We start from the raw sequence: 26136 nt of genomic DNA, 5'->3' as shown, positions 1-26136 counted from the left end.
AGTGTTAATTTTGAAATTTCATATAACCTACTGACAGTAAATATATCTATTGGTATATTTTGCAGTTTTTTTCAAACCACTTAAAAGAATCACTATGAGTGTATCTGCTGTATTCAGTATCATCAACATGAGAAGAAATCCATCAGCTACTATGTAAGAGACTAGACATGACATCACAGAAAGAGAAATAAAGCATTCTATAAACTGTGGTGCTAGCCTCTCAACGAAGACAATTAAAGTAATGGGAAAATACCAGGAAGCTGCAGCAATGCAAACACCAACAGTACTATTAAAAATGTTCAATTGTCATAGGCTTACATCCTAGTTAGGGGGTTAACCTGGAATCTGTGCTGTAACTTTCATGTGAAGGAACTAACATTGTCTATCAGTCAGGCCTAGGAGCTCAGTTAAAGCTAGGTGCCCTATTGAAAAGGGAGCTGTTTGAATTAACACTTCTCTAGAGATAAAAAAAAATGTCTGCTTATCCTGTCTTTGGACCCCATCAACATTCCACTATACAAGACAAGGGTGTAACCTCATGCACTCAACCCAGCAAAAGACCTGTGCTTGCATAGTTCCTTACAGACTGGTGTTTCTATACAATGGAAATTTTAAAATTTCAATATAGATGATTTAAGGTTATGAGTAATGACACTGAAAAAGGAACTTCTTAAAATCTTTCCCTCCCTCCCTCCCTTCCCTCCCTCCCTCCCTCCCTTCCTCCCTTCTGTGCTTCCTTCCTTCCTTCCTTGCCTTTTTCTGCCAATCCTGGTGCTTGATCTCAAGACCTGGGTGCTGTCCCTGAGCTTTGTGCTCAAGGCTTCTGTTGTACTATTTGAGCCACAGTTCCACTTCTGCCTATTTAGTGGCTAATTAGAGATAAGAATCTCAGTGGCTTTCTTGCCAGAGTTGACTTCCAACCACAATCCTTACATCTCAGCCGTCTCATTAGGTAGAATTACAGGTGTGAGCCACAGGCACTAAGTTCATTTCAATAATATTTCCTCAATTAAAGTACACACACACCTACATAAATTAGGTGGAAAATGAGAAAAACATTTTTTTCTCAAGATAAACTCAAAGTGAAAATGAATGTACAACTAAGTACAACGATTAAACAATTAAGAGGAACTTAGTTTTCTCTTAACCAAGTGTTTTGAAATAGAAGAACATATTAATAACTTGAAGAGGTCTTTTCTGATGTCTATTAAGATACAAAATTTCAGACAACTACCAGGAATTCCAGTAGTAAATAACTTACCTTAAAAATTAGCCATTTTTTAATTGTGAAAATACTGTAAAGAGGAGTTACAATTACATGTGCAAGATAATGAGTATGTTTCTTATCAAGCATTGTAGCCTCCTCCTTCGTTTCCCCTTCCCATCCCTTCCCATCTTTCCCCCGCCCCCCTACCCAATCCTCCCCCCCCCCACCCTCAGGAAAGTTGTAAATTTCGTTTTTGACATAAGGACTTGTACATCTTATTGTTGCAATGGGTCCACCTGTATCCCTATTTAAATGATTGGTTTTTCCCCTTCCCCTCCACAAATTATACTGACATTAAATAGAGTGAAAGAAGGGGTTATACTGTGGGGGGAGAGACATACAAAGCAACAAAGAAATAATCTTATAAATATGTTAGAAACAACAGCATGAAAGAAAAAAACATTTGAATACATATCTTAAGGTTCATTTTTAAAATAGTGTTGAACAAAATGTCACATAGAAATAATTAGTGATTTTGAGGACACCTATTTGAAAATGTGCTATTTTCATAATGCAAAATAATTTAAAATAATGGCAGTTTATAACATAAATCACACAGCAGACTAAGTTCTTATGGAAAACCATGATTATAGATAAAGCTTCATTTGAGTCTTTTGAATCAGTCAATGATAGTTGTGTTTATCTCTAAAAATGTAATACTGCAAAATATAAGTAATCATTTCTTTATTGTATCAGTTGTACATTTGTTTCACATTTGATATAAATCTAATATTTCATGTCACTCTTCTCTTCTTGTCATTCTTTGTCAGAATAACTGAATGAATATATCATGTAGGTATGACTAAGCCAATGTACATCAACCCAAATTATGTGAAATATAGAGACATTACAGGATGGTTTTGCTAGAGAAAAAAATTTAGAAATCCAAACTACTAGTACATAATTATGGAGAATGAGAAAAGCCGAGAGCATAGTCCATTAAATAAAGTACATGTAATATTATGTAGAAAAACAACTTTGCTATAACATTCTCTTAAAATTTGTGAAATAAAAACCTGTTAAAACATTTAAACAAGTGTTGGATATATTGTCTAGTCACTATGTTTCCTTTTTCTGAAAACCAAAATCCCTTGTGTCTTCCACACTTACTTTTAATGACATTTTAGTATATGTATTTGTATTGATAGACAAGTATATTAATCTTTTTTCTTCTCAAGTGTTAAATAATATAATCTGTCTTAAGACATAAAAGTCAGTATTTTTATTTCTTCCTGTAAACTGACTCATTAGTCCTCTAAAATTCTTTAAAAATGGTCAGCTTTGTGAGATGTAGAGCTTATGGTTGAAAATATTTTCTAGCTTTCAGTGGAGTATATATTTTACTATGCCTCTTTGGACCATTAAAAATTTTATGATTACAAAACATTAAATTGTAGTCCATTATCACCTACAACAATATATGACTCACTTACATTGTCTGCTTTGCTTAATATCAAGGTACATTCAATAAAGAATTCTCACATAATATAGTAGGTTTTGAAAAGGAACAATGATAAACAATTCAAATATTTACTTATCTGTGAGTTTCTATCACTGTCTGGTTGTCTGAGAAAGAAATATCAACACACAAGGGTTGACAAGGTGATGATTATAGTCTTTCTGCTCCCAGAAAAAATGTACTTTAAACTTCTGAGTTCACAGAACGTAAGGTAACCTCACTTGAAGGTGAATTATTAACGACAATTTTAAGCTTGTTTAGGACATTTGTGGAGCTGCCACTGACTAATTTTTGAGACATTTCCTCAACTCTAAAACAAACAGTTGACCCATAAGCAATTTCTTTCCATTCTTCCCTTCTCCATTCATCAAAACTTTCTAACCAATATTCTTTGTCCTTGGATTTACTTTTTCTGGTACACAACAAAAGAAAAAAAGAAAAAGAAAGAAAGAAAGAAAGACAGAAAGAAAGAAAGAAAGAAAGAGAAAGAGAGAAAATGAGAAAGAAAGAAAATGAGAGAGAGACAAAGAAAGAAAGAGAGGAGAGCAAGAGAGAAAGAATTAAAGAGAAATAAAGAGAGAAGAAAAAAGAAAGAAAGAGAAAAAGCAAGAGAGAAAGAAAAAGAGAAAGATAGAGAAAGAAAATTAGAGAGGAAGCGAGAGAGAAAGAGAGAAAGAGAAAGAAAGAAAGAAGAAGGAAGGAAGGAAGGATAGAAACAAAAGAGAAAGAAAAAAAGGAAAAAGAAAACTGCAAATCTTAGAAATGTGTATATTTGAGTGAAAATAACATTACTTGGTTTTAAACTATGAAGATCAAGAATTTAAGTGTACACTTTCCCTTTCTTATTATCTCTGTTATGTATTTTAAAATTTCACAAGTATCAAGGAAACAAAGAAATGCATTGCAAAATAAAACACTGTTTATTTTTATTCTTTAATTAAACCACATCTTTTGGCTTCATTATCTAACAATTTACCACATTATTTAGGGATAATGCTATATGAGAAATGCTTTTTTTCAATTGTGAAAAGCTGAGGGTTTTTTTTGTTTGTTTTTGTTTTGCTTTGTTTTCCCTCAGTGCTATTATAAGCTGTGGATAAAATTGCTTTAAAGTCCTAATGACTCACAGTAAGAAATTTCTGAAAGAAGAAATGACTGGCCAAAGCTGCTAAAGCAAAGCCAGTGAGTGCTCACACATGGAGCACAAGAGCTGTAAAAGCCAATCTGAAGAAAGCAGGTAGGAGTGCTTGAGAAACTCCAGGATGATCTTAAGAATAAAAGAGAAGAAAAGCACCAACATTTACAAATGAAAATCAAGAAATTTAATAGAATGCAAGAGGTAAACCTTCATCAAAAATGTATAAAGAACTTATGGTATCTTTGTGGCAATCATTTAATAGCAAGCATTTTAGTAGACATATAAAATTTCAATCAATATAAGAATATATGTGCCATATATCATATATGTCAAGCTGACAGAAGTAAGTAAATCTTCCTGGTTTTTTTTTTCCTCTTCTCTGGATTTTTTAATTCTACAAGATAGTGTTAACAAGTAAGTTTACAAGTACACCATAAGGAAGGCAACATATTTCCCACATTTTTCTTAAAGATTAAATCTCTGCCCACTTTATTTGCTTTACAGATTCTAATTTTACCACAGTCTTGGTGAAATGTACCATCTTCCAATATAGACTGATGGGTCAATTAGTAATAAGAACATAAGATTTGGGCTTGGCATAATGCTACATGTCTTGAATCCCAGCTAAGCTGGACATGTACGTAGGCCTATATACAGGTTTATATAAAGACATCAAGTTTCCAGTTTAGGAAATCATGAGCCTCTATCTTAAAATAAAATACAGTAACATAAAAAGAATGAAAAAGAAAAAAAAATACTAGTCATGCCTTATGGGTTAGAGTGCTGGGCTGCTAAATTCAAGACCAAGTTAAAGCCTAAAACGTTTTTAAAGGTCGTACAATAATAATCAAATATTTTATTTATTTATAGCAGTAAACAATAGTCCCATATATAGTCATAGAAATTTCTTCTAATTGAAGTCAATCCCATTTTATGCTTTATTCACAATATCATTCAGCAATATTTTCCTTTGGTGTTTGTTCTGAGTCAGAAACGATGTAGTTTAAAAGCTTTACTGATTTCAGCTTCAATCTTCTCATTTTTGGCATACAGAAAAGCTATTGATTTTTGTGGATTAATTTTATACCCTGCTATTTTGCCAAAGTTTTGGATCAGCTCAAGTAACTTGGGAGTGAAGTCTATGGGGTTCTTTAAATACATCTACAAAGAAGGAGAGTTTTACTTCTTTCTCTATATGGATCCACTTATTTCTTGTCTCTTGCTTTCTTGCTTTAGCTAAGAATCTCAAAACTGTATGGAAGGGAAGTGGAGAGAGCTGACATCCTTTGCTTGTTCTTGATTTTATAGGAAATAGTTTTAATTTTTCCCCATTAAGTGTAATGCTGGCTGTAGGTTTGTCATATACAGCTTTTACTACATTGAGGATTGTTCTATGGATTCCTAGCTTCTCCAGAGCTTTTATCATAAAGAGGTGTTGGTTCTTGTCAAATGTTTTTTCTACATCAATTGACATAATTATGTGGTTCTCATCCTTGCTCTTGTTAGTATGTTGAATTACATTAATTGACTTGCATATGTTGAACCAGCTTTGCATCCAGGGAATGAACCTCATTTGATCATAGTGCATCATTTTTTAAAATTATTTGTTGAATTCGGTTGGCCAAAATTTTATTGAGACGTTTTTGCATCGATGTTCGTCAAAGAGATTGGTCTATAGTTCTCTTTGATGAGTCTCTTTGCTGTTGTTTTGTTTTGTTTTATTTTGTTTTTCCAGCCGTGGGGCTTGATCTCTGGGCCTGGGCACTGTCTCTGATTTCTTCATCTCAAGGCTATCGCTCTTCCACTTGAGCCTTAGACCACTTCTAGTTTTCTGGTGGCTGATTAGAGATAAGAGTCTCACGGACTTTCTTGCCTAGGCTGGCTTTGAATCATGATCCTCAGATATCAGCCTCTTGAGTAGCTAGGATTACAGGTGGCTCCACACCTGGCCCTGTCTGGTTTTGAGATGAGAGTTGTGCTGGCTTCATAGAATGAGTTTGGCTGTGATGTTTCTCTTTAGTGAAGTAAACCAGATCTAACAAAACATAAGCTGCATGGTTTCCCTCATCCGTAATAACTGAAATTGCTCTAGGATATTCTTAGGAGAGGACCACAATAGTTGTTGGCATATGACAATACAAAATGATGCTTTTTGAAATGAACTCCAAAGAATGGAAACAAGAGGTTTTGTTTTGTTTTGTTTTTTGTTGGTTTTACTGTTTACAGTTTTGCCTGCCTGCCTGCCTGCCTTTCTTCCTTCCCTCCTTCCTTCTTCTTGGGCCAGGGGAGGGTGTTCCCCTGGTGCCATTGTTTTTATTTCAGTACCCTTTGTCTTGTATATGTTTATCTGATTTGGGAAACGAAAGGGAAATCACAGAAATAGTGAGATACCGGACAAAGGGTGAAGCAATACGATGGCAATACTCGCTAGACACTGTTGGGAATGAACTTTATAACTTGGGGGAAGGGACATCAAGAGGAGAAAGTGGGGATTAAAAAATAATTGTACTTACTCATAGTTTGTAATCCTAGCTACTCAGGAGGCTGGAATCTGAGGATCACGGTTTGAAGACAACCTGGGCAGAAAAGTCCATTAAACTCTTTTTGTTTTTGGGTCCGGTCGTGGGGCCTGAAATCTGGACCTGGGCACTGTCCCTCAGCTCTTCAGCTCAAGGCTAGGGCTCTACCACTTGAGCCACAGCACTATTTCCAGCTTTTTTTTTTTTGCTTATGTGGTGCTGAGGAATCGAACCCAGGGCCTCATGCATGCAAGACAAGCACTCTACCACTGAACCACCTTCCCAGTCCCTCCATTAGACTCTTGTCTCCAATAATTTACTGAGAAAAAGCCAGAAGTGGATCTGTGGCTCAAGTGGTGGAGCACTATCCTTGAGCATAAAGAGGATCATGGACAGTGCCTAGGCATTGAATTCAAGCCCCAGGATCAGGAAAAAGAAAGAAAGAAAGAAAGAAGAAAGAAAGAAAGAAAGAAAGAAAGAAAGAAAGAAAGAAAGAAAGAAAGAAAGAAAGAAAGAAAAAAGAAAGAAAGAAAGAAGGAAAGAAAGAAAGAAAGGAAAGAAAGAAAGAAAAAAGAAAGAAAGAAAAGAAGGAAGGAAGAAAGGAAGGAAGGAAGGAAGGAAGGGAAAAGAAGAGAGTGAGAGAAAGAAAGGTACTCATCTAATTTATGTAATTGTAACCCCTCTGTACATCACCTTTTAGAATAAAATTTAAAATAAATAAATAAATAAAAGTTTTATATATGTTTCTTCGCCAGATTTAAAAACAATGCCGTGAGTCTCTCTAGAAGTACTTGAAATTTATCAGGTTTCGTACTTAATCCTACATAATTTCAATTTTTCAGAACTAAGTGCTTAGTGTTGAATTTGTGTATCAACAAAACAATAGTCTAATGAGAGAATATGGTGTAAATGTTGAAATGAAATAAGTTCCTGTGCCCCAAATTACAAAATAACTTTTCACATATTATAATTTCATATTATGCCATTTTTCATTTCCTGTATGGAGTAAATATTTTATTACTTGGTTTTGTGTGCTAGCAAGTGTGTTAGAAGTATGCTCTATCATGCCTTGCTAGATATACAGCTTTCATTGCAAAGATAAGAACACAGAGAAAATTGAACTTAGAAGTAGATGAACCTAAAAAGCTATAGATTAGATGAATTTAGATCAACCATTCAGAAATAGTCAAAGTTTACTAATGAAAATATTTTTCTCTAGATAAACACACGTATATGTATATGTATTTTATGTAAATATATGTGTATACACATATAAGGAAAAACACATATATGCCATTTAAATCCTGTAGACATTTAAAATGTGTTTTATAACAATGTATATTTTTTAAATTCAGACTGTAAGTTGACACTGTGCTAACTATAAATGTATCTAAATGTCGATGCCAGTATGTATATATTTGGGGATTAGTGTATCTAGAATTCGGAGATAATAAGAACACTATTTTTTTTTTCTTGCTTTGGAATTTCAGATAAGAGTAGCCATAATAAGAAGCAGAGATAAAAAAGGAGCAAGGAAGAAATAAATCAAATGCTGGTAAAGTAATATCTACATTGCAGCAGTTCTCAAAAGTGTTATATATAGAAATAAGATCAGTCATTGTTTTCGAGCCTGCTAAATAAAACTGGACTGCGGGAAAGGCATGCTACTCGCCCTCCCTGGGGCTCACTGCGGGACTAAACTGGTGCAGAGGGAACACTCTTGCAAGTGGCTCCTGTTTACATGACAGATTTCTCCTGCAAGTTCACACAATGTTCAAAAAGAACAAGTCCCTTGAACGCAAGGGAGAATTAGTCTTTCCAGGAGTTCCACGGCCCATAATGAAGACTATGAGAAATTTTCACTCTTTGTCACAACTTGTGCTCTCAGCGGGCCCTCTGAAGTCAAATCAAGCAACCAGACATTCAAAAACCACTCACTTTGAGATCGAAATACTTGATGCTCACACAAGGAAACAGATATGTATTTTGGATAAGGTGAGTGTTTTTTTAAAATTACAATTTATTTATTTTAATGTTTCTTATTGGACCCGCGGATTATAAATCAGGTGTTTAAATGCCAATAGGATTATATTTAAATACTTTGCTGACTTTTAGCTTTAATTTTAAGATCAATAGGAAACATAATCATGAGGTATTTCAGGAAAAGTAACTGCTTCATCATTCACTGTCAACTTAAGTGAATTGAATGGTAACTAATAGGGAATTCTAGTTTTCCTGCTTTTTGGTGACCATTATCCATCCAGATGTAAAATAGCAGGTGTTCATCTGTGAAGTCTGAGTTAAAATAGTCTCTCTTATCATACTACATTTCATTTTTGAGTTACCATAGAATTTCAATTTTATTTGTAGAAGTGGAAAATAAAAGCCATGGAAATTTTTTTAATAGCAAGATTGATATAAGGGCTGTCATACACTAAATTAGTAAATGAAAAGCATTATTTTGAGATATGTACCTGCTTAAAAAGTAATCCTCTCACAATGAAAAATTAATTTTCTCAAACTAGGCTTTGAGTTCTTGAAAAGAATGCCATCTATATTCATAATCATAGCTGTTTCAAAAAAGGAATGATAAAATATGTATAACCCAATTAAATCAAATTAAAGTAGGAGCCCATGTGTACATTATATAGGTACATATCCAAGGACAATATTTCAAACATTCTGCTTTTTTTATCAGCTAAAAAGAAAAGAGTCACTTACTCTGAGAAGCCTTGATAATTTTAGTAAATATTTCATTTACTTGTCATTATAGAAATGTTAGCATACAATTGTTATTCTAAAGACAAAAATCACAGTGACATTTAAAAATGTCCTAGCTAGGATTCTAGATAAGAAAAAAGAAGGGGAAGAAATTGTTTATTCATTACAATGTCCAGAAAGATGGTACATATTTCCATGTTTTATAATTTCAATAGTTTGACTCACCTGTTATTTGGGTATAGCATTTATTTCTAGACAAAAAATAATAGAGCATTTACAAGTCATAAGTAAATATTAAAATATTCAAAACCACTTATTTCCATGTAATTTCAAATTGTGTGATTTTGTATATTTCTCCTTGGACTACAGGTAACTAATGAATATGAAATAGAATTTAGATATATGGATTTCCTAAGTGACATGATTTTTTAATCTTTGTAAAATTTAAAAATTAATTTTTAGATAAACTTAGAAGTTAAGCTGCTCATCTGCAAATGACTGGGGCTTGCAAAATCCCCAATCCCCATTCAAAATCTTCCAGAAGAGCAATATTAAATTAAGAAACTAGAAACTAATCAATTCCTAATTATTTTGCTCATACTTGAGATTTTAGTTGAAAGTAATCAGGAAATTTTGAATTCCTGGGAACTAAGCTACATTTCACTAACAAGCATCCACAAGCATGTTCTTCAGAGATGAGGATTTTTCTTAGGAAAGCTCACATTTGAACCTTTTAAAAAATTAACTTTAACAACGGTACTCATTAGACACCATGTTCAAAATGAACTATACAACTTGTGTGTGAGGACGGGAGGGAAAACCTGAGATAAAAGGAGGAAAGGGTGAGATTTTCCAAAAAGGAATATTTTTGATACCTGACATAAAACCGTAACCCCTCTGCATATATGTTTACAATAACAATAAACAACAAAACAATAAAAATAAATTTATCTTTAAGTAGCTGAACAAAGGAGCTGCTATTCAACAAAGCAGGTCATGAATACAACTTTTCTTTATCAGTGTCAACCCCTTTCATTAGATTTGAATCTCAAGAGGACTGGTATTTATCTCCTCTCTTCTCCTCTAATCTCTTCTCCTTTTATCCCTTCTCTTCCTCTTCCCTGCCTTCTCAGCCTTCTCATGCTGCTCCTCCTCTTCCTTCCCATCTTTCTCCTCCTCTTTTCTTCTCCCCTCCTCTCTCTTTCTTTCCTCTTCTCCTCCTTCCCCCCTTTAACCCTCACATCAAAAACAAAACAAAACCAACTATACACCTCCTGGGCTGTCTCCTACAGCTTTCTGTTCTATTTCTAATTGTTTTCTTCAAGTGTTGATGATATTATCTCCCTAGTTGCTTTCTTTTTTTTGTTTTGTTTTTCTTTTTTTCTTTGTAAGTCTACTCCACTTGTGTATCAGCCTCCATTTCTTAGGATGAGAGCTTGATGAGCTAAATATGGAGGCATGACTTTCTTAAACCTAAAGGCTCATTCTTCTGGAGTATGTGAGTATATCAGTTATACTTAGGCTTCTCCAAATACTCTTGTTGTGTCTCATACTAGTACAATAATACATGTATGTAAATGTTTATACATGTACATGTGCACACACACATTTATATCCTATATTACTTTATGGCTTTCTCTTTCTTCCCTGTTCTTTTCATCATTTGACTTATAAGGTGTGAACTTTGAACAAAATCCATTATAAAATCGTTTTCCTACTTATAGTTCTTTACCATAATAAACCTGTTTCTAACTATTATCAATCCACTTGTGGTTTACATATGGATAGCATAGTGTACATTTCCCCTAATCAACTCTGCATCTATAAAACCATTAATTAATCTAATGTCTCTATCTTTCTATCATCTATCTATCTGTATCTTCTGTACATATCTCATGGTATCTACAACTGAGCACTAACATTGATCTGGCATAGAATTCTTCAAGTTAATAAGTGGTAACTGCATTTTTCAAATTCCTAAATCAAGCACCTGGAGGAGTCAGGGTTCATCTTAATCTCATGCCACACATACCAGCCATATTCTTAAAGGTGCTTTAAAATGTATCCACACTCTGAGAAATTCTCAATTCTCCTGGCAGCAGTTGTAAACCTTTACTCTGTTTTGTTGTTGTTGTTTTGTTTTGTTTTGTTTTTTTTTACCTCAAGCACATTTAATATTTCTTATGTGGCAACCAGCAGGTGAAGCTGTGTCCTCAAAACTACTGCATGCCTTCCTCAGAATCAAATCACACATTTTCCTGAAAGCTTTTCCTTATCATTCAGACTGCAAAGTCTGCCAGGGTTCTCTATTATCTTTCTTTTTATTCTGTATTCCACTCAAGAACGCCTAACATGCTTTCACATTATTTAATTCATTCATTTACACAGATATTTACTTCACAAATGTGGCTGTTCTAATTCTAATATTTTCTGTATTCAAACTAGTTCTTCACGTAGTGTTGAACCAGTGTATGCTAAGTAAATGATTTGCAGGCTTCATACTCATGTTTAGCCATTATAGTTATAATATGAAGTGTGATTTACTAAAACAAGTCACCATTGGAGTAAATGTAAAATTCTATTACCTACCACCACTTCCTAGGTGCCAAATAATTTAGCTTTATAACAGTATATAATTAATTAACAGAAAATCATGCTCTGATGATAAGGTAACATACATTTTATGTGGCAGATGAAGACATTTACTCAAATTTTAGTTTTATTCCAGGAATATAATTTTTAAAAAAATATTCAACTAATGGGTTTAAAATATATGCTAAACATTCTCAAGGAGTATATTGGAGCTCCAAAACATATAAGAGACAAGAACATTAAGTCTTAACATTTAACAGTACATTATTTTCAGCTTTTGACTCTATTGCTTCACTTCTGTTTTGGAAAGTGTCAGAGCTTATCTGGTGATAAGTCATTGATTCAAGAGCACTGTAAGGGCACTAAAAGCTGAGCTGACAATGCTTCCCGAATCTTCCCTTTTCTTCCCTTTGATCTTTCTCCAAGGAAACTGACCTCAAGCTCACTGTTTATTTCTTTTGTTTGCATTCTATGTGAAACACAAACCCATTCTAAAGAACCCTCAAAAATGTTAAAAAAAAAAACTCAATGATTTTCCAGTCATTATTATAGTAAAAAAAGAAAAGCCAGCATCCTATCAGAAAACAGTAAGAAATACTATAGAAGAAGAAGATAATAAAATGTAACTTTAATTATTTAGAAATTTTGAACATTCCTAATTTTGCCGTTGATTTTTTTCCCCCTGGGGCTTGACCTCAGGGCTTGGATGTTGTCTCTGAGCTTCTTTTGCTCAAGGCTGCACTCTACCACTTGGGTCAACGCACCACTTCCAGCTTTTTCTGTTTATGTGGTACTGAGAAATCAAACCCATGTATTCTAGACAAGCACTCTACCTCTAAGACACATTCCTAGACCTCCACTGAATTTCTTAATGTGTTGTCTTGGTGTATAGCAAACTCAATAATTTTTTTCACCTATAAAATATGAAAATCAGGTGCTTTAGGACATCCTTTCTTCCTCCTCCTTTTCCTCCACCTTTTTCCTCCTCCTCTTCTAACTTCACCTCCCCCGTTTCATATTTCTCCTCCCCATTCTTTCCCTTCTTCTCTTCTTTGATCTCCTTTTTTTCTTTAATTTCTAATTTTCTCCTTCCATTCTTTTCTTTTTTCTTATTTTCTCAGTTCTATTGCTTCGAATAAGAAATAATTTTAATTAGCAATACATAATTTAAGTCACAAATTTTGAATTCTATTAGACCAGAATTTTATTATAAATCTGAGAATGTGCTTTCTTTTGTTCTGAGACGTTTCAATATCCCTGATCTTTAATATATTTTTTTCTGAAAAAATGATTTAGGCATTATTAGTCTTCCTATAGAGAGAAGATAATTCGAAATAAAAATTGTAGCAGAATCAAGCTTCACTTTCTATGAATATTTATACATTGTCACTAACAGATATCAATATTTGCATTAGCCCAAATTCTCAGTTTCAACTTAATTTCACGGTAGAGTCATTTGACTCCTGATTCAGGCATGCTGTTTTTTTTTATTATTATTATTATTGTGAAAATACTGTAACAATTACATGGGCAAGACAGTGAGTACATTTCTTATCAAGCATTGTATCCTCCTCCTTTGTTTACCCTTCCATCCCTTCCCATCCTCCCTCCCCCCCCAGCTGCTTATTTTCTTTCTCTTTTGACATAAAAGAGGGCCCATAATTATTATATAATTTAGATATTTGAAATTAAATAGCATCAGTTAACATTCAAACACATAAAGTAAGCATGTTAAAGTCTCTTTAATGGTAAATTAAGATAAAAATATGTAATCAAAAATTCATATACAATTATAAATGATGGGAACTGAGCTTAATCATTTCCCCCAAGAATGGAAATTAACATAATTAATTTCTGTGAACTCAAGGAAGCCCCAATATCTACCAATCTTTATGAACAGAACTGAGAATTCCATAACAAAGCATGTGTTCTAATTTCAGAATAATCAGTATATATGGATTAATATTCCCTACTGGAAATTATATTTTCTTAGAGAAGTCAGCCATATCATGTTCTAACAGTATGTAATGTAATTAGAGACAATATTTATTTTCCCTAATTTATATCCATTTTATTCCTGGAAGTAAAAGACATTTTTAATCTGTATTTCAACCTTGCAAATTATGGTTTTATGGGCTTAGCATTTTATTTCACTACTGTATTTTACTTCTCTGTTTTGATTTTTGTGTTTACATTAACCAAACTCTTGTAAATATCCTCCACTCTCATCTAAAGTTTCTATATTGAATTTAATTTTTAGCACTATTTTTGGTTAGTGTTTAGTATCCTAAAAATGAAAGTTATGCTTTATGTGCTGAGGATCTTTTAGAAATACTAATTTAAAGTCTTTTTAGACTGAGTTAGAAAATAACTTGAATAATCTTTTCCAATTAAGTCTATTGTAATTTAATTTTTGTGATATTCATTTTAGTCTTTTTTTTAAAAAAATAGATGTTATGCATTCCTGAAATAAGTATGATAAACATATTTTGGAAACCTATCTATACATATATATGAATAATAATTATGTGGCAAATACAGATTATGTGAATTCATTTAGAAGAAATGGTTGCAGTTTTCACTTAAATATACAACTGCCTGTCTGCAAAGATGACCTTACTATTTCCTTATATATGAGACAAGATACTTCATTTAAAATGTCAGTATAGGTAAATAAAATAGAATACATATTTAGAGATCAGTTTAGATTTGCCAGATTACAATATTCTCTACCTCTCCCCATTGACACATTTGAGTTTGATAATCAGTTATCTATGCATAAGTTATATTTGTTCCAATATTTGAGATATTTATGTATTTGAGATAACAATTCAAACAAAGCAAAGGAAGGAAGAAAACTGTGTGAAAACACTTCCCTTGAGAAATAAGTCTTATCTATGTCCTGCATAGTAAATAGGATGCATATTAATAGGGGACAATGATAGATACTTAGGAACTAGGATAACATATGATCTATTTAATTGTCAAGGGTAACAGGTTTGGAAAGGATCAAAATATGATGTTGAGTTAATGTTTCATTGTACATCAGATCCTATGGCTCATGTGACTTACTCTATATTTTTATGGTTTTATTATTAATTAACTAATTAATTTTATTATTTTATGACAAGTAGGACACTGGAAATCACTGCTGTTCAATCTAAACGCCAGATTCTTGTAAAATAGATACATAACTCAGTAGAAATCTGAATGTGAACATATTTAGCTCAGGTCTGAGGTTGTATGTGTAGATGTGTACACATATGTGTGTGTGTTTATATAAACATGTATGCATATCTACACATACAGATACACATATACATACACATGCATAAATATGCATACTCCAGTTCTGGGAAAATGAAAATCAGACATTGAGACTTGAATATGTTACACCAGTGTTCTACCATTAACCTTAGCAGTTTACTTGTGAATTAAAATTATGTAGATAATTATTGCAGCCTTTCAAGTAAATTATTTGTTAAGAAAAATGTGATGGGAGGCAGACGGGTGCAGGGGGTAGGGTGGGGTGGGGACAATGGGAACAGATGGTAAGGGGAAACAAAGGAGGAGGCAACAATGCTTGATAAGAAATGTACTCATGTAATTGTAACCCCTCTGTATGGTATTTTCACAATAAAAAAAATAACTAAGAAGAATAAGAATTTTGAAGTTTCCAGAACATATAAACGATAATATTCTTGGCAATAAAAATGCTAATCAATAATTATCCTGCTTTGATGCTTATACATTGTGTACATGTGTTGAATTATAATTATATATATTGCATGCCAATAAGATAGAATAAATTATATATATGTGTATAAGTATTAAAAAAAGAAAAATGTGATGTATTGAAAAGAATAAACAGAGGTTCCAAGAGAAACAACAACAACAACAACAAATTACTTTACTTCTCATGGCCTTATAGGCCAGGTGGTCCCAAATGAAGTCACTAGCAAAATCAGTGTTTAGTTAAGTCTTCTTTGTGCATATTATCCCTGCAGGTTTTGTATGGCAGAAGACATGGGAACTTCTATGAGGCCTCTTTTAAAGCTTAAGCAATCCATCCCAGAGGGCTCCACAGATTTTGTTTGCTTTCTTAGAATCAATTGTTTTCATTTACTTTGTGCTAAAATCATTGAATTACCTTGGCTTTCATTACCAATTCTTCATAAAGTTAGCCTTTTATAAATTAGGAGGCATTTCAGCATCGTTGAAGTATAAATATGATATTACTTAACATGTTAAATTATCTAAAGGTTTAGAGCAGCCTAAAGGGGCAAACACAATCAGGTAATAGATAACAATATTTATACCACATTAAAATTTAACATTCTCATGCACAAAAAATAGTGCTCCCTGAGGCCCTATTTGCATTATTAGAAACACAGAAGCAATTAAATATATTCTTGTTTCTTAGAATTTGTATAATGAGAGTACCTATGCAGAGTTCTAAATTGCACACAATTGTGAGTAATCTCAGATTTACATATAGTTATGTAGATCTTACTTTGTTCCATGAAAAATTTATTTGCATAGTGACATGATATATCACTAAGAATCAAAAGCATATGTGAAGATAATATCATCCCTAATGTTTGGTGATAATCCAGCATCTACAAGATTATTTTACAGTGGCATAATCCTAGAACATTATCAAGTCTTTTTTGATTCTTCTCTTCTTTCCTCCCTTTATAAATTGTTCTTTCTTCAACATAGTCAGACCTTTATGACAGTTCTTTTTACAGAGATTTAAACAATAGTTAACTGAAAATTTTAAACTTCTAGTTGTATTGAGCATGTACTGGCTCATAGCTCTTGTAATTATTTCCTGAAAGGTATAATGAAACCATTGTTTATGCAGCATTTGCATGTTTGTGGTGTTATGAAAATAGAAATGGTTTAAACCACACAGGAGGATGTGCTTATGAGAAGGGAACACTTACCTGTCTTAAGCAGGCATCAGGGTGGGAGGGTCTCAGGGCCAGCCTCTTATAGACACTAAGGGAAATTCTCACATTGAGAAACTTCCAGAGGCCAGATGGTAGTGTTCTATTGAAAAAAATTAAGAGTAGCTCTTGAAATCTCTCCCAGAGTCTCACTACACAGAAGGATTATTATGGGGATATGCATGAGAGTAAAGGGCAATCTCCTAAAGTAGAAATCATCTCTTTCAAGGGCTTTACATCTGTGGTCTTTCATGTCTCAAATGAAAATATTGTGTTACATAGACACCACTAAAGAGTTTAGATAAGAATTCCAAGACATACTACTAACCCACTTTAGGGATTTTAATGTGTGAACCTCAGTCTCCATACTATTATTATATTATATTTTATTGGTAGCTTTTCAAATGAAAATTCTCAAATAAGTTTCAATCCCTGTTGATCTATTGGGATTTAAGAGAGTAAGCTGAGCCCATTAGACTGTTTCCACATAAAGCCTGTGAATGTGACACTCACTTGATGTCTTCTTAAAGTGAGTTCTATTTCAGACAGATTATTTTGAAGTCTTTACCATGGCTAGATAGTAGATATTGCAAATTAGAATTGCTCTTACTCTTAAAACAGGGAATTCTATATTAAACTTAGCGTCTCTAAAATAAATCATTGTTACTACGTGCTTTGAGGCTTTAGATGTCACAATTACAAGATATTTGACTTTAGGAAAACAATAATCTAATATAATTGGTTACTGAGCTACATATTTTGACCATTACTGGTTTTCTTAAAGAGTCCTTTATCTGTTAAAAATAGTATATATGTCAGTTCAATCTGAGCTTAATTGATTTAATAAGGACATTAGCAGAGTTTATTGATATAAGTAGATCCCAACCTGCTTCTTTGCTGCACATATAAAACTTTTCATTTTTTCTTAATAAATTATATTTATTTCAGAGCTATTTCTATGGAGAATTATTTATAACTCATGACTTAATAGAATATTATCAGTAAAAGAGCTCTAGCTCTGGCTGTTGATTGCTAAAATAAAATATGCTTTATTTTATAGTGATAAAGATGAAATGTAATTTTTATAATTATAAAAATAGAGCTATATTAATTAGCTTTTTTCACCAAGAATTGCAGCATTGTACAAATAATCATGAGGTAATTTTTATGAGTATTTCTATAACAACTTTTCATATGGCTTAAATAAATACCTAATTTAAATTTTAATGCATATTAGTTAAATATACATATATATGTATACATATAATGGTGTGGGTATGTCAGTACCTAGGCTTGAACTCAGGGCCACTCATTCTTGTTTAAAATTTGTGCTCAAGGTTCTCACTTTATCTTGAGCCACACCTCCATTTTTCGCTATTTTCTAGTTAACTGGAGACAAGAATTTCAAAGACTACCCTTCCAACTTTGACCCATGATTCTCACATCTCAGCTTGTCAAGTATATATTTTTCTTTTCTTTTCTTTTCTTTTTTTTTTTGTCGGTTGTGGGGCTTGAACTCTGGGCTTGGCCGCTGTCCCTCAGCTCTTCACTTCAAGGTGAGCACTCTACCACTTGAGCCACAGCGCCACTTCCTTGTCAAGTATAATCTTTTAGAAGTTGGGTTGTTTTCTTGTTCTTGTCTGAAAGCAACTTAATATCACTTACATAACAAGGTTATGTTAGCCACATGTCTATTTGTTTAGACAATAAATCAGTACATCTTTCAATCTAAGTAATTAAATATTTTATTACTTTAATAGAAAAATGAATGATTTTTTAAGAAAAAGAAAATTGTCTAATGAATGAACCTGTGTTTCATAATTATGAACCAATGAGAGCAGAGGGCATAATAATATAGCAAGGAATTATTTTAACAATGTTTGCAATTATGATTTTATGATCATCATATATGCCCATGTTAACAGTACGGGTAACACAATTCACATTATATAAGCAACTGATTATATACTTTATATCAGAAGATATTGTCCATTTCACTTTCATTTAGCCTTGGAAAGCATATGCATTTTTGCAGAAAAGAAACTGATTTTTATTATATATTTTAATGTCTCTTCTTAAAAAATAAAAGCCCTATACACACACATACATGGATAACATTGACATATTTTTTCCTTAGTCTATGCTGTGATTATAAAAACCACTGAAATATGGCTATTTCATGTTCTTTTCTGAATCAATATAGATTTTCGGAATTTAATAAGGCTAAGAATGAGTTTAGATTCCAAATTCCTGGCAGCAATCCTTGTTGACTGTGATGAAATATAGCTCAGTATTGTATTTTAAAAAAATATTTCTCACAATTTTGGAAGTTTGGAGATCAAAACACTTGCAAATGTGGTTTCTGGTAAGTACTCTGTCTCTACATCTAAAAATGGTACTTCAAAGGCATCAGGAAGAGTATCAATTATTGTATTGCAGAGTTGCAGAAGATCCAAAAGGGAGATGCCACTTTTGGCATTCCTTTTATTAGGATATTGAGCCTATCATGTAGGTTAGAGTCCTTATCAAATTACCATTTCAAGGACACATCTACAAAATTTATTTCACTGGCAATCACACTCTTAACATGAATTTTGAAGAGTGCAAACTCTCCAAGACAGCGACAAATTTTCAAAAAAGTAAACCAAATGTACAGTGAACTCTAATTTGCAGAAGGCATGATAAAATCATCTTTTTTTGTCTTCTTCCACATTTTACATGATGCAAATTTTAAATATTTTGGGTTGACAAAATGACAAAGTTGGTATTCAATAATTAATATTCTCCCAAGAAAAGTGTATGTTCACATTATAAAATTTGTCTGATTAAGAAGGAACCCACATTATCTGACACTACAAGTATTAGTAATGACATTCTTTGAAACATGACTGTTTTAATTCCTCTCACTGAACTAATTTACCAGGATTATGTATAGAATGGGAATGAAATAAGATTCTACTAGTTCCTTGCAGTTCTTCATGGATTTATTTACTAACACTTTGAGTAGACTTAGCCAAATAAAACTTTAAGGGTGTTTCACCTATGATATGAAGCGAAGTCATAGACCTATCTAAAATTTTTCTAATGAACGACATGTTAATAAATGTAAATACCTCCACATCCATTTCTATTTTCAAGGTCCATTAGATTATAACCAAAGTAATTGCATTTGTCTTATAAAGTGAATTTTTGTCATTACAAGCCTGTAATACTTAAAACAAGGTATATATATTGCACTGAATATTAGAGATTAAAATCCTCGACCTTTTGCAGTAAAAAGCAAATCATTTCTAAACCTTTAGGGTTAACTGAGCTTGTGTGACATATTTCACAAATAAGGATGTATTAAAGGAATTTATAGAGGACATTTTATGTCAAGACTGAAATCAAGAACAATTTGGAATAATTATTTCTCCCCTCTGTCAACATTCGATGAGATGATGGGTGACTGTTCCCCTTCTATGCCAAACTTGGAAAACAGGAAAAGAGTGGATCTTATGATGGTCATGTAGGAACACAACAAGCAAACAAAAAAAAAACAACTTTTTGTTTGTTTATTTTTTGTTTTGAGACTCTGAATTTTGGAATTTGTGAGCCAAGTATATCACATATGATTCTGATGAATTAGGATGCTAAGAATGGAATTGTTATACAGTACATATTTAAACAATATACCAATATCTTAATTATCCACTGGTGGGCGGAAAGGGAGAGCCTGGGAATATATCTTAATCTCAGCACTGAAAATTAAAATAATTGGTAAAATGTATTGTTTAGAGTAAATGATAAAGACCCGGTACAGATCTAATGAAGTTACTGATCTAGAGTCGGGGCAGAGAAACAATGAACACTTCAAAGGAGTTACTATAAATGCTTGAAGATATGCCTTCCCAATGAAATGAGCCTATAGAAAAGTTAGCTCAAAGTGCTGGAAGAAAGTACAAAAGTAATGTGTGAGAGCCAGGTGCCAGATGCTCATGTCTGTAATCATAGCTATTCAGGAGGCTGAGGATCACAGTTCATAGCCAGCTCGAGCAGGAAGGTCCCTGAGACACTTATCTCCAATAAACTACCAGAAAACCAGAAGTCCTGCTGTGGCTCAAGTGGTAGAGTGCTAGCCTTGAGCTGAAGAACTGAGGCACAGAGCCCAGGCCCAGAGTTTAAGCCTCACGACTGACAAAAATAAATAAATGAATGAATAAATAAATAAATGTATGAGATTTACTTTCAAAATATTTATCCACTTCAGCTAATAAACACTGACACTTCTGAGCCTTAAATGCAATCATCATTGACTATGAAGAAAATTGTAAGTTTGCCTAGAATCTGGGAGGTGCGTGTCATGTCATCCATATGCTGGACTTTTAGCTTGATTCCTCTAGTAGAAGCCATTTTGCACTGCTTCCATATAAATAAATCATGTGAAAACGTTAACTATGCTGGGCCAAATTTTAGATGATCAGGCTCTGTAACTGCTAGTTTTTATGAAGTTTTTAAAATTGATTTTCATATAGGCAAATGGAGGATTTAAAGTTGCTATGTTTCTGTTGTATGTTATTTCATTCTGTGAAATGCAGGCTGAAGACTGCATTTATGATCACCAGGAAACTGTTAGAACTTCAACTGATACCAACACTTTTAAAACTGCCTTACAAATAAACAATGTCGTGAAAGATGTCTGCTTTATCTGTGCAGATATGTGAGGAACATATAGAGCTGACAGTGAGCCACTATGTCCCATGTCTGTGTAAGTAGCTCTACCTCGACTTTTCGAAAGTAGAATTAAAGATAGTTTTCTTTGAAGATGTTTGTCAGTTCATTGTTGAAGACATTTCAATCACTTCAAAATCTTTAACAAAGAAAAAGGTGGAAGAACTTTTTTTTAATATATATAACTGCCAAATGTTTCTTCTTAAATCTTTGCATGGATATTAGGGCTATAATGCTTTCATGAAACTCTGTATCATAGTAACAAAATAATGTATTCTTCCCATAAGGCAATTCAATTAGTTGAATGTGTTAAGTATTTAGCCTATACATTAAATGCTAAATATTATAGATTTTTAATGAGTGTGTAGTATAGACTGGGATTTCTAGAAAGCCCAATTCCAAATCTGAGTTTGAATAAAAAGAATGTTAAAAATTCTCGGATGATATCATACTGCTGGTTTATCAATTGGGAGTTTTATCAAATAAGGTTTATCAAAATAATATTTTGAAAATTAAGGTGAGCATTATTTAATTAGCAAGGTAGAAGTGCTCATTATTTTAATATATATGATATATACAATAATGATCAGTACATATAATATTCTGTTGTGATTGATATGTTTACAGCCTACTATGTGACATGGATGTTAAGTATACAATTGCAGAAAGAAGCATACTGTTGTAAAGAGGATTTCTATCATGAATTTTTTGGTATTCTATAGAGACAATCAGTCTATGTCAAGTGTAGTGGTGTTCTCCTGTAATCCTAGTACTCAGGAGAAGGAAGTAAAATTTTAGGACACTTTGACTACTCAGCTGGTTATAGAGTGGCCTACACAGAAAGGCTGCTCTTAAAAGAACAGCAATAACAAGAAAAACACTCTATTAATCAAAACAAACCAAATGAAATTGAACCAAAAATAAATTCTAAAGTTATGAAAAATATTTCTTTCATTTACCCTCCGTTCTTTGAAATCCCCCAAAGAGCATGAACAATGTATATCCTGGGAAATTGTGAGAAAATTGAAGAGACAATTTAGGTTGGGAGGGATGGGAGAAATGGGGTGACTTCAATCAAGATGCACTGCATTCATAATTTGCTCTGTTTAGTGGTAATTCTTTTTTGCAACTACTTAATGGTAAGAAAAATATAATTAAAAATAATTCACAATTGACTGCTTAATTATATGGTATTTATAAACTGAAGACTATAAACTAGCAAAATAGCATTCCTTTACATAAGAAACCATTGTGCTTCATAAACAAAATTTTCGATTTCATATTCTATTCACTCAAAGCCATTAAAAAAAAAAGTTGCAGGCACTGGAGGGTCATGCCTGTAATCCTAGCTAAGCAGGAGGCTGAGATCTGAGGATCATGGTTCAAAGCCATCCCAGGCAAGGAAGTTCATGAGATTCTTATCTCTGATAAACCACTCTCAAAACTGGAAGTAGTGCTGTGGCTCAAATGGTAGGGTGCTAGTCTTGAGCTGAAGAGCTTAGGGACAGTGCCCAGGCCCAGAGTTCAAGACCCGTGACCAAAAAAAAAAAAATATATCTTTTTTTTTTGTTTTTTGTTTTTGTTTTCCTGCTTTCCTGAGTTAATAAATGCTAAGCCAAGATTCCCTGGGCTAAAACTCTCCCTTTATATGGTTAAAAACAGCAGAAAGAGCCCTTGTCATAAGGAATGCTGGGTGAACTGGATATTTTGGATTTTTTGTGCATGAGTATGCACAAGTGTACTTATAATTGTGTTTAAATATCTTTACATTTTATAATTAATGATTCCATTTGTCACTTATTCTTCTATCTTTGCTGGTAGATATGTTTCTCACTCTTGCAATGTTCAATATTAGTTTGTAGTTTGCATATTAGAATTCTTCCTTCATGCCCTTTCCCCATCCACAAGTTGTATAATACGTTTGTTTTGAATAGTACTTAGTGAGTACCCTTTCTGGGTGACTTGTGGAAAAACTAGGAAACTGACAGGATAAGAGTAACAAAACTACAAAAAGAAATATACTTATTATCTGATTTATCTAACTGTAAGCCCTCTGTGCGTCACCTTTGTTGTAACATTAAGAGTAAAGAAGAAAATAAACAAATAGATAAGAGAATTCTTCCTTCAAACAAATTCAAAAGTTTTTTTCTTTCCACTTAATTTTTGTTCCTTTCAGTACTTTCGTGACAACTTCTCATATAGGAAGCCCCCACAAAATTACCATCACATAGTTTTACCATGAGGAGAATGTTTCCTGTGAAATAAAATGTTACAAGGACAAATTAAACCACACTGTTGACTGATTTTTATTCTTTGTTCATCAACTTAAAGTTTATCTTAAGTTGTAAGCCAATCTCATTAATGATCCATTAAAATTTAGAAGTACACTCTTAGTTCAGCTAATAAATACCATTTGACTTTTCTCCTTGTTATTTTAAGACTTAATTTTTCTAATGAGAAAGACATATAATGAAGAGAATTTGAAAGTTTCCAATAGAGAAGCACTTATTTCTCCAATTCTTACAATTAAATGTAATTCATAAAATTGAATAAATTACCTTAATGATCATTTGTCCTTTTCTAGATTTTGAAGACCCGGGTGAAAATAAGATGATAAGAATGAACTCTCTGATAAAGCCACTTGAGGCATTAATTCAGCAATTAAAAAATCTTATATATTCTGTTAATTATCATAATTGTATTTTCCTGTGCTTTGAGTACAACTAGAGGAAAGAATGGATAAACATGATCTTTTAGTTAAGTGAGTAGATGTCTGAAGCATTCAGTACTTAATTCTTTTATTTTTTTAAATGTTTTTGTGCAAAACAAAAGCACTTTGGAAAAGGCACTCCAAAAGATTTATGCATCAGCATTTTTATAGTATGTCAAAGTCAAGTAGAAATTAAAGAAAAAAGTGTTGCAAAAGTTGGTATGACAATCCACTTCAACATGTGGGTTTCTTTCAGATAAATGTAATCTTAGTCTTAAAAGTGTGCATATTTGAGAAAATTGATTATGGCAAGGCACATTGTCATTTTAATTATTCTATCTTGAGGAAAGATCTAAAAACTTCATTCTTATTCTTTTCATGTGAATTTGTGCTTACAACTATATTTTTGACTTGTATAAGAGTTAAGATATTATTATAACGCTATGTAATTCATTATCTGTTGAAACATACTCAACAGTAACATAGTAACATTATTCTCTAGATTCTTTCAGGTTAAACCAACTGCAGTAAACACAGATAATGAGCCCTCATAAAGATCTAGGTCAACACCTATCAAGCCTGAATTGAGATACTACTCAGAATGAGAATTTTCTTTCAAATCATATATTCCTTGAACTAATTGGGTAATAATGAATTGTGTTTTATGAGAATTTTGAGTTTTAATTGTGAGTTTTGGGGCACACTGTCCGAAGAAAAATGCAAAAATGCTGTGTGAAGAAATTACACAAAGATGAAATAACATATTCTATGAAACCACAATGAAAATAGGCAATTGAAATATCAAGTCAATAATAAAAATTAAAATAAAGTAAAATATATACAAGGGTATGAATATATTATTTTATAAAACTTTTATGCATTTGCTATCATCTTTATTAAAATTTATAAATATCTGACTATTTCATACATATAGAAAAATTTAGTTACTCTTTAATTATAAAGTAACAGATAGGGGTTTTAATATCATACAGTAGTACTGACATCTACAGCTATCTGTATAAATAATAATTTGTAAAAAGGAGGGAAAAATTTTGAGCAATATGTCGAATATTTGTCTAAGACTTATGAAAAGAAAGGCAAATAAAAACATTTATTGTAATATTTTATCATATAATAGAGCATTTATAATTTATCATATTACAATATGACAATATTAATAAGAACTTATTTGAAAGACAGTTCTTGAATTTTTCACTTAACCATTCCAAAGAGCCATGAGATTTTTGTAATAAAAAATACTGAAGAAAATATGTATATATTGATGATCATTGGTCTGATTAATTTCCAATACATATTCAAATAAAGAAAATATATATTGAAGAATGACTCTTTACATATGTTTTTAATGTTGGCTGGCTTTTTTCTATGCCAACGTATACAAGGTCAGGACCACTAAATTTTGTGTGTTTAAGTTTAATAGAAAGCAAAAAATAAATAGTGACGTATTTTAGTATTTAGATAAATTATCCCAAGGAATTGTAAAATTTAGATGAGTATGATTATCTTATTCATTTTTTTCTGGTTATTTTTTGACTATTATTGGGAAGGGAAATCAAAAGAAGAGGCAACAATGCTTGATAAGAAATATACTCATTACCTTGCCCATGTAACTCTAACCCCTCTGTATGGTATTTTCACACACACACACAAAAACAACCATTGTATATTTTTTAATTCAGATAATATATTTCATTATACATATTTTATTAGTTTGAATCTTTTTAAATATAGCCATAATGTTTAAAAAGATGACTTTGTCTCATGAAATTGTGGTATAAAAATCTCTTCTTCTAAGCTGGAAGTAGATGGCTGGCTTATGCCTATAATCCTAGCTACTTAGGAGGCTGAGGTCTGAGAATCATGGCTTAAAGCCAGCCCAGGCAGGAAAGACCATGAGACTCTTACCTCCAATAAACCACTCCAAAAATTGGAAGTGGCATGGTGGCTCAAGTGGTAGAGTGCTAGCCTTGAGCTGAAGAGCTGAGGGACAACACTCAGTCCCACAGTTCAAGCCCCACGACCACAACACACACACACACACACACAC

At 32.6% G+C, this 26136-nt stretch overlaps 1 protein-coding gene across 1 annotated transcript in view; it reads left to right on the top strand.

Moving 5' to 3' along the window:
• Nucleotides 1-8153: 8153 nt before the first annotated feature.
• Tecrl (trans-2,3-enoyl-CoA reductase-like) overlaps nt 8154-26136 on the top strand; it is a 72526-nt gene continuing 54543 nt past the window's right edge. Inside the window, exon 1 of the mRNA XM_013008988.1 lies at nt 8154-8378. Coding sequence (XP_012864442.1) covers nt 8154-8378 — 225 coding nt within the window. The remainder of the gene's footprint in view (nt 8379-26136) is intronic.

Source organism: Dipodomys ordii, unplaced genomic scaffold, assembly GCF_000151885.1.
Source record: "Dipodomys ordii isolate 6190 unplaced genomic scaffold, Dord_2.0 Scaffold8, whole genome shotgun sequence".
NCBI lineage: Eukaryota > Metazoa > Chordata > Mammalia > Rodentia > Heteromyidae > Dipodomys > Dipodomys ordii.
Note: the sequence above shows the minus strand (reverse complement) of the source record. Positions and strands in the feature narration are given on the sequence as shown.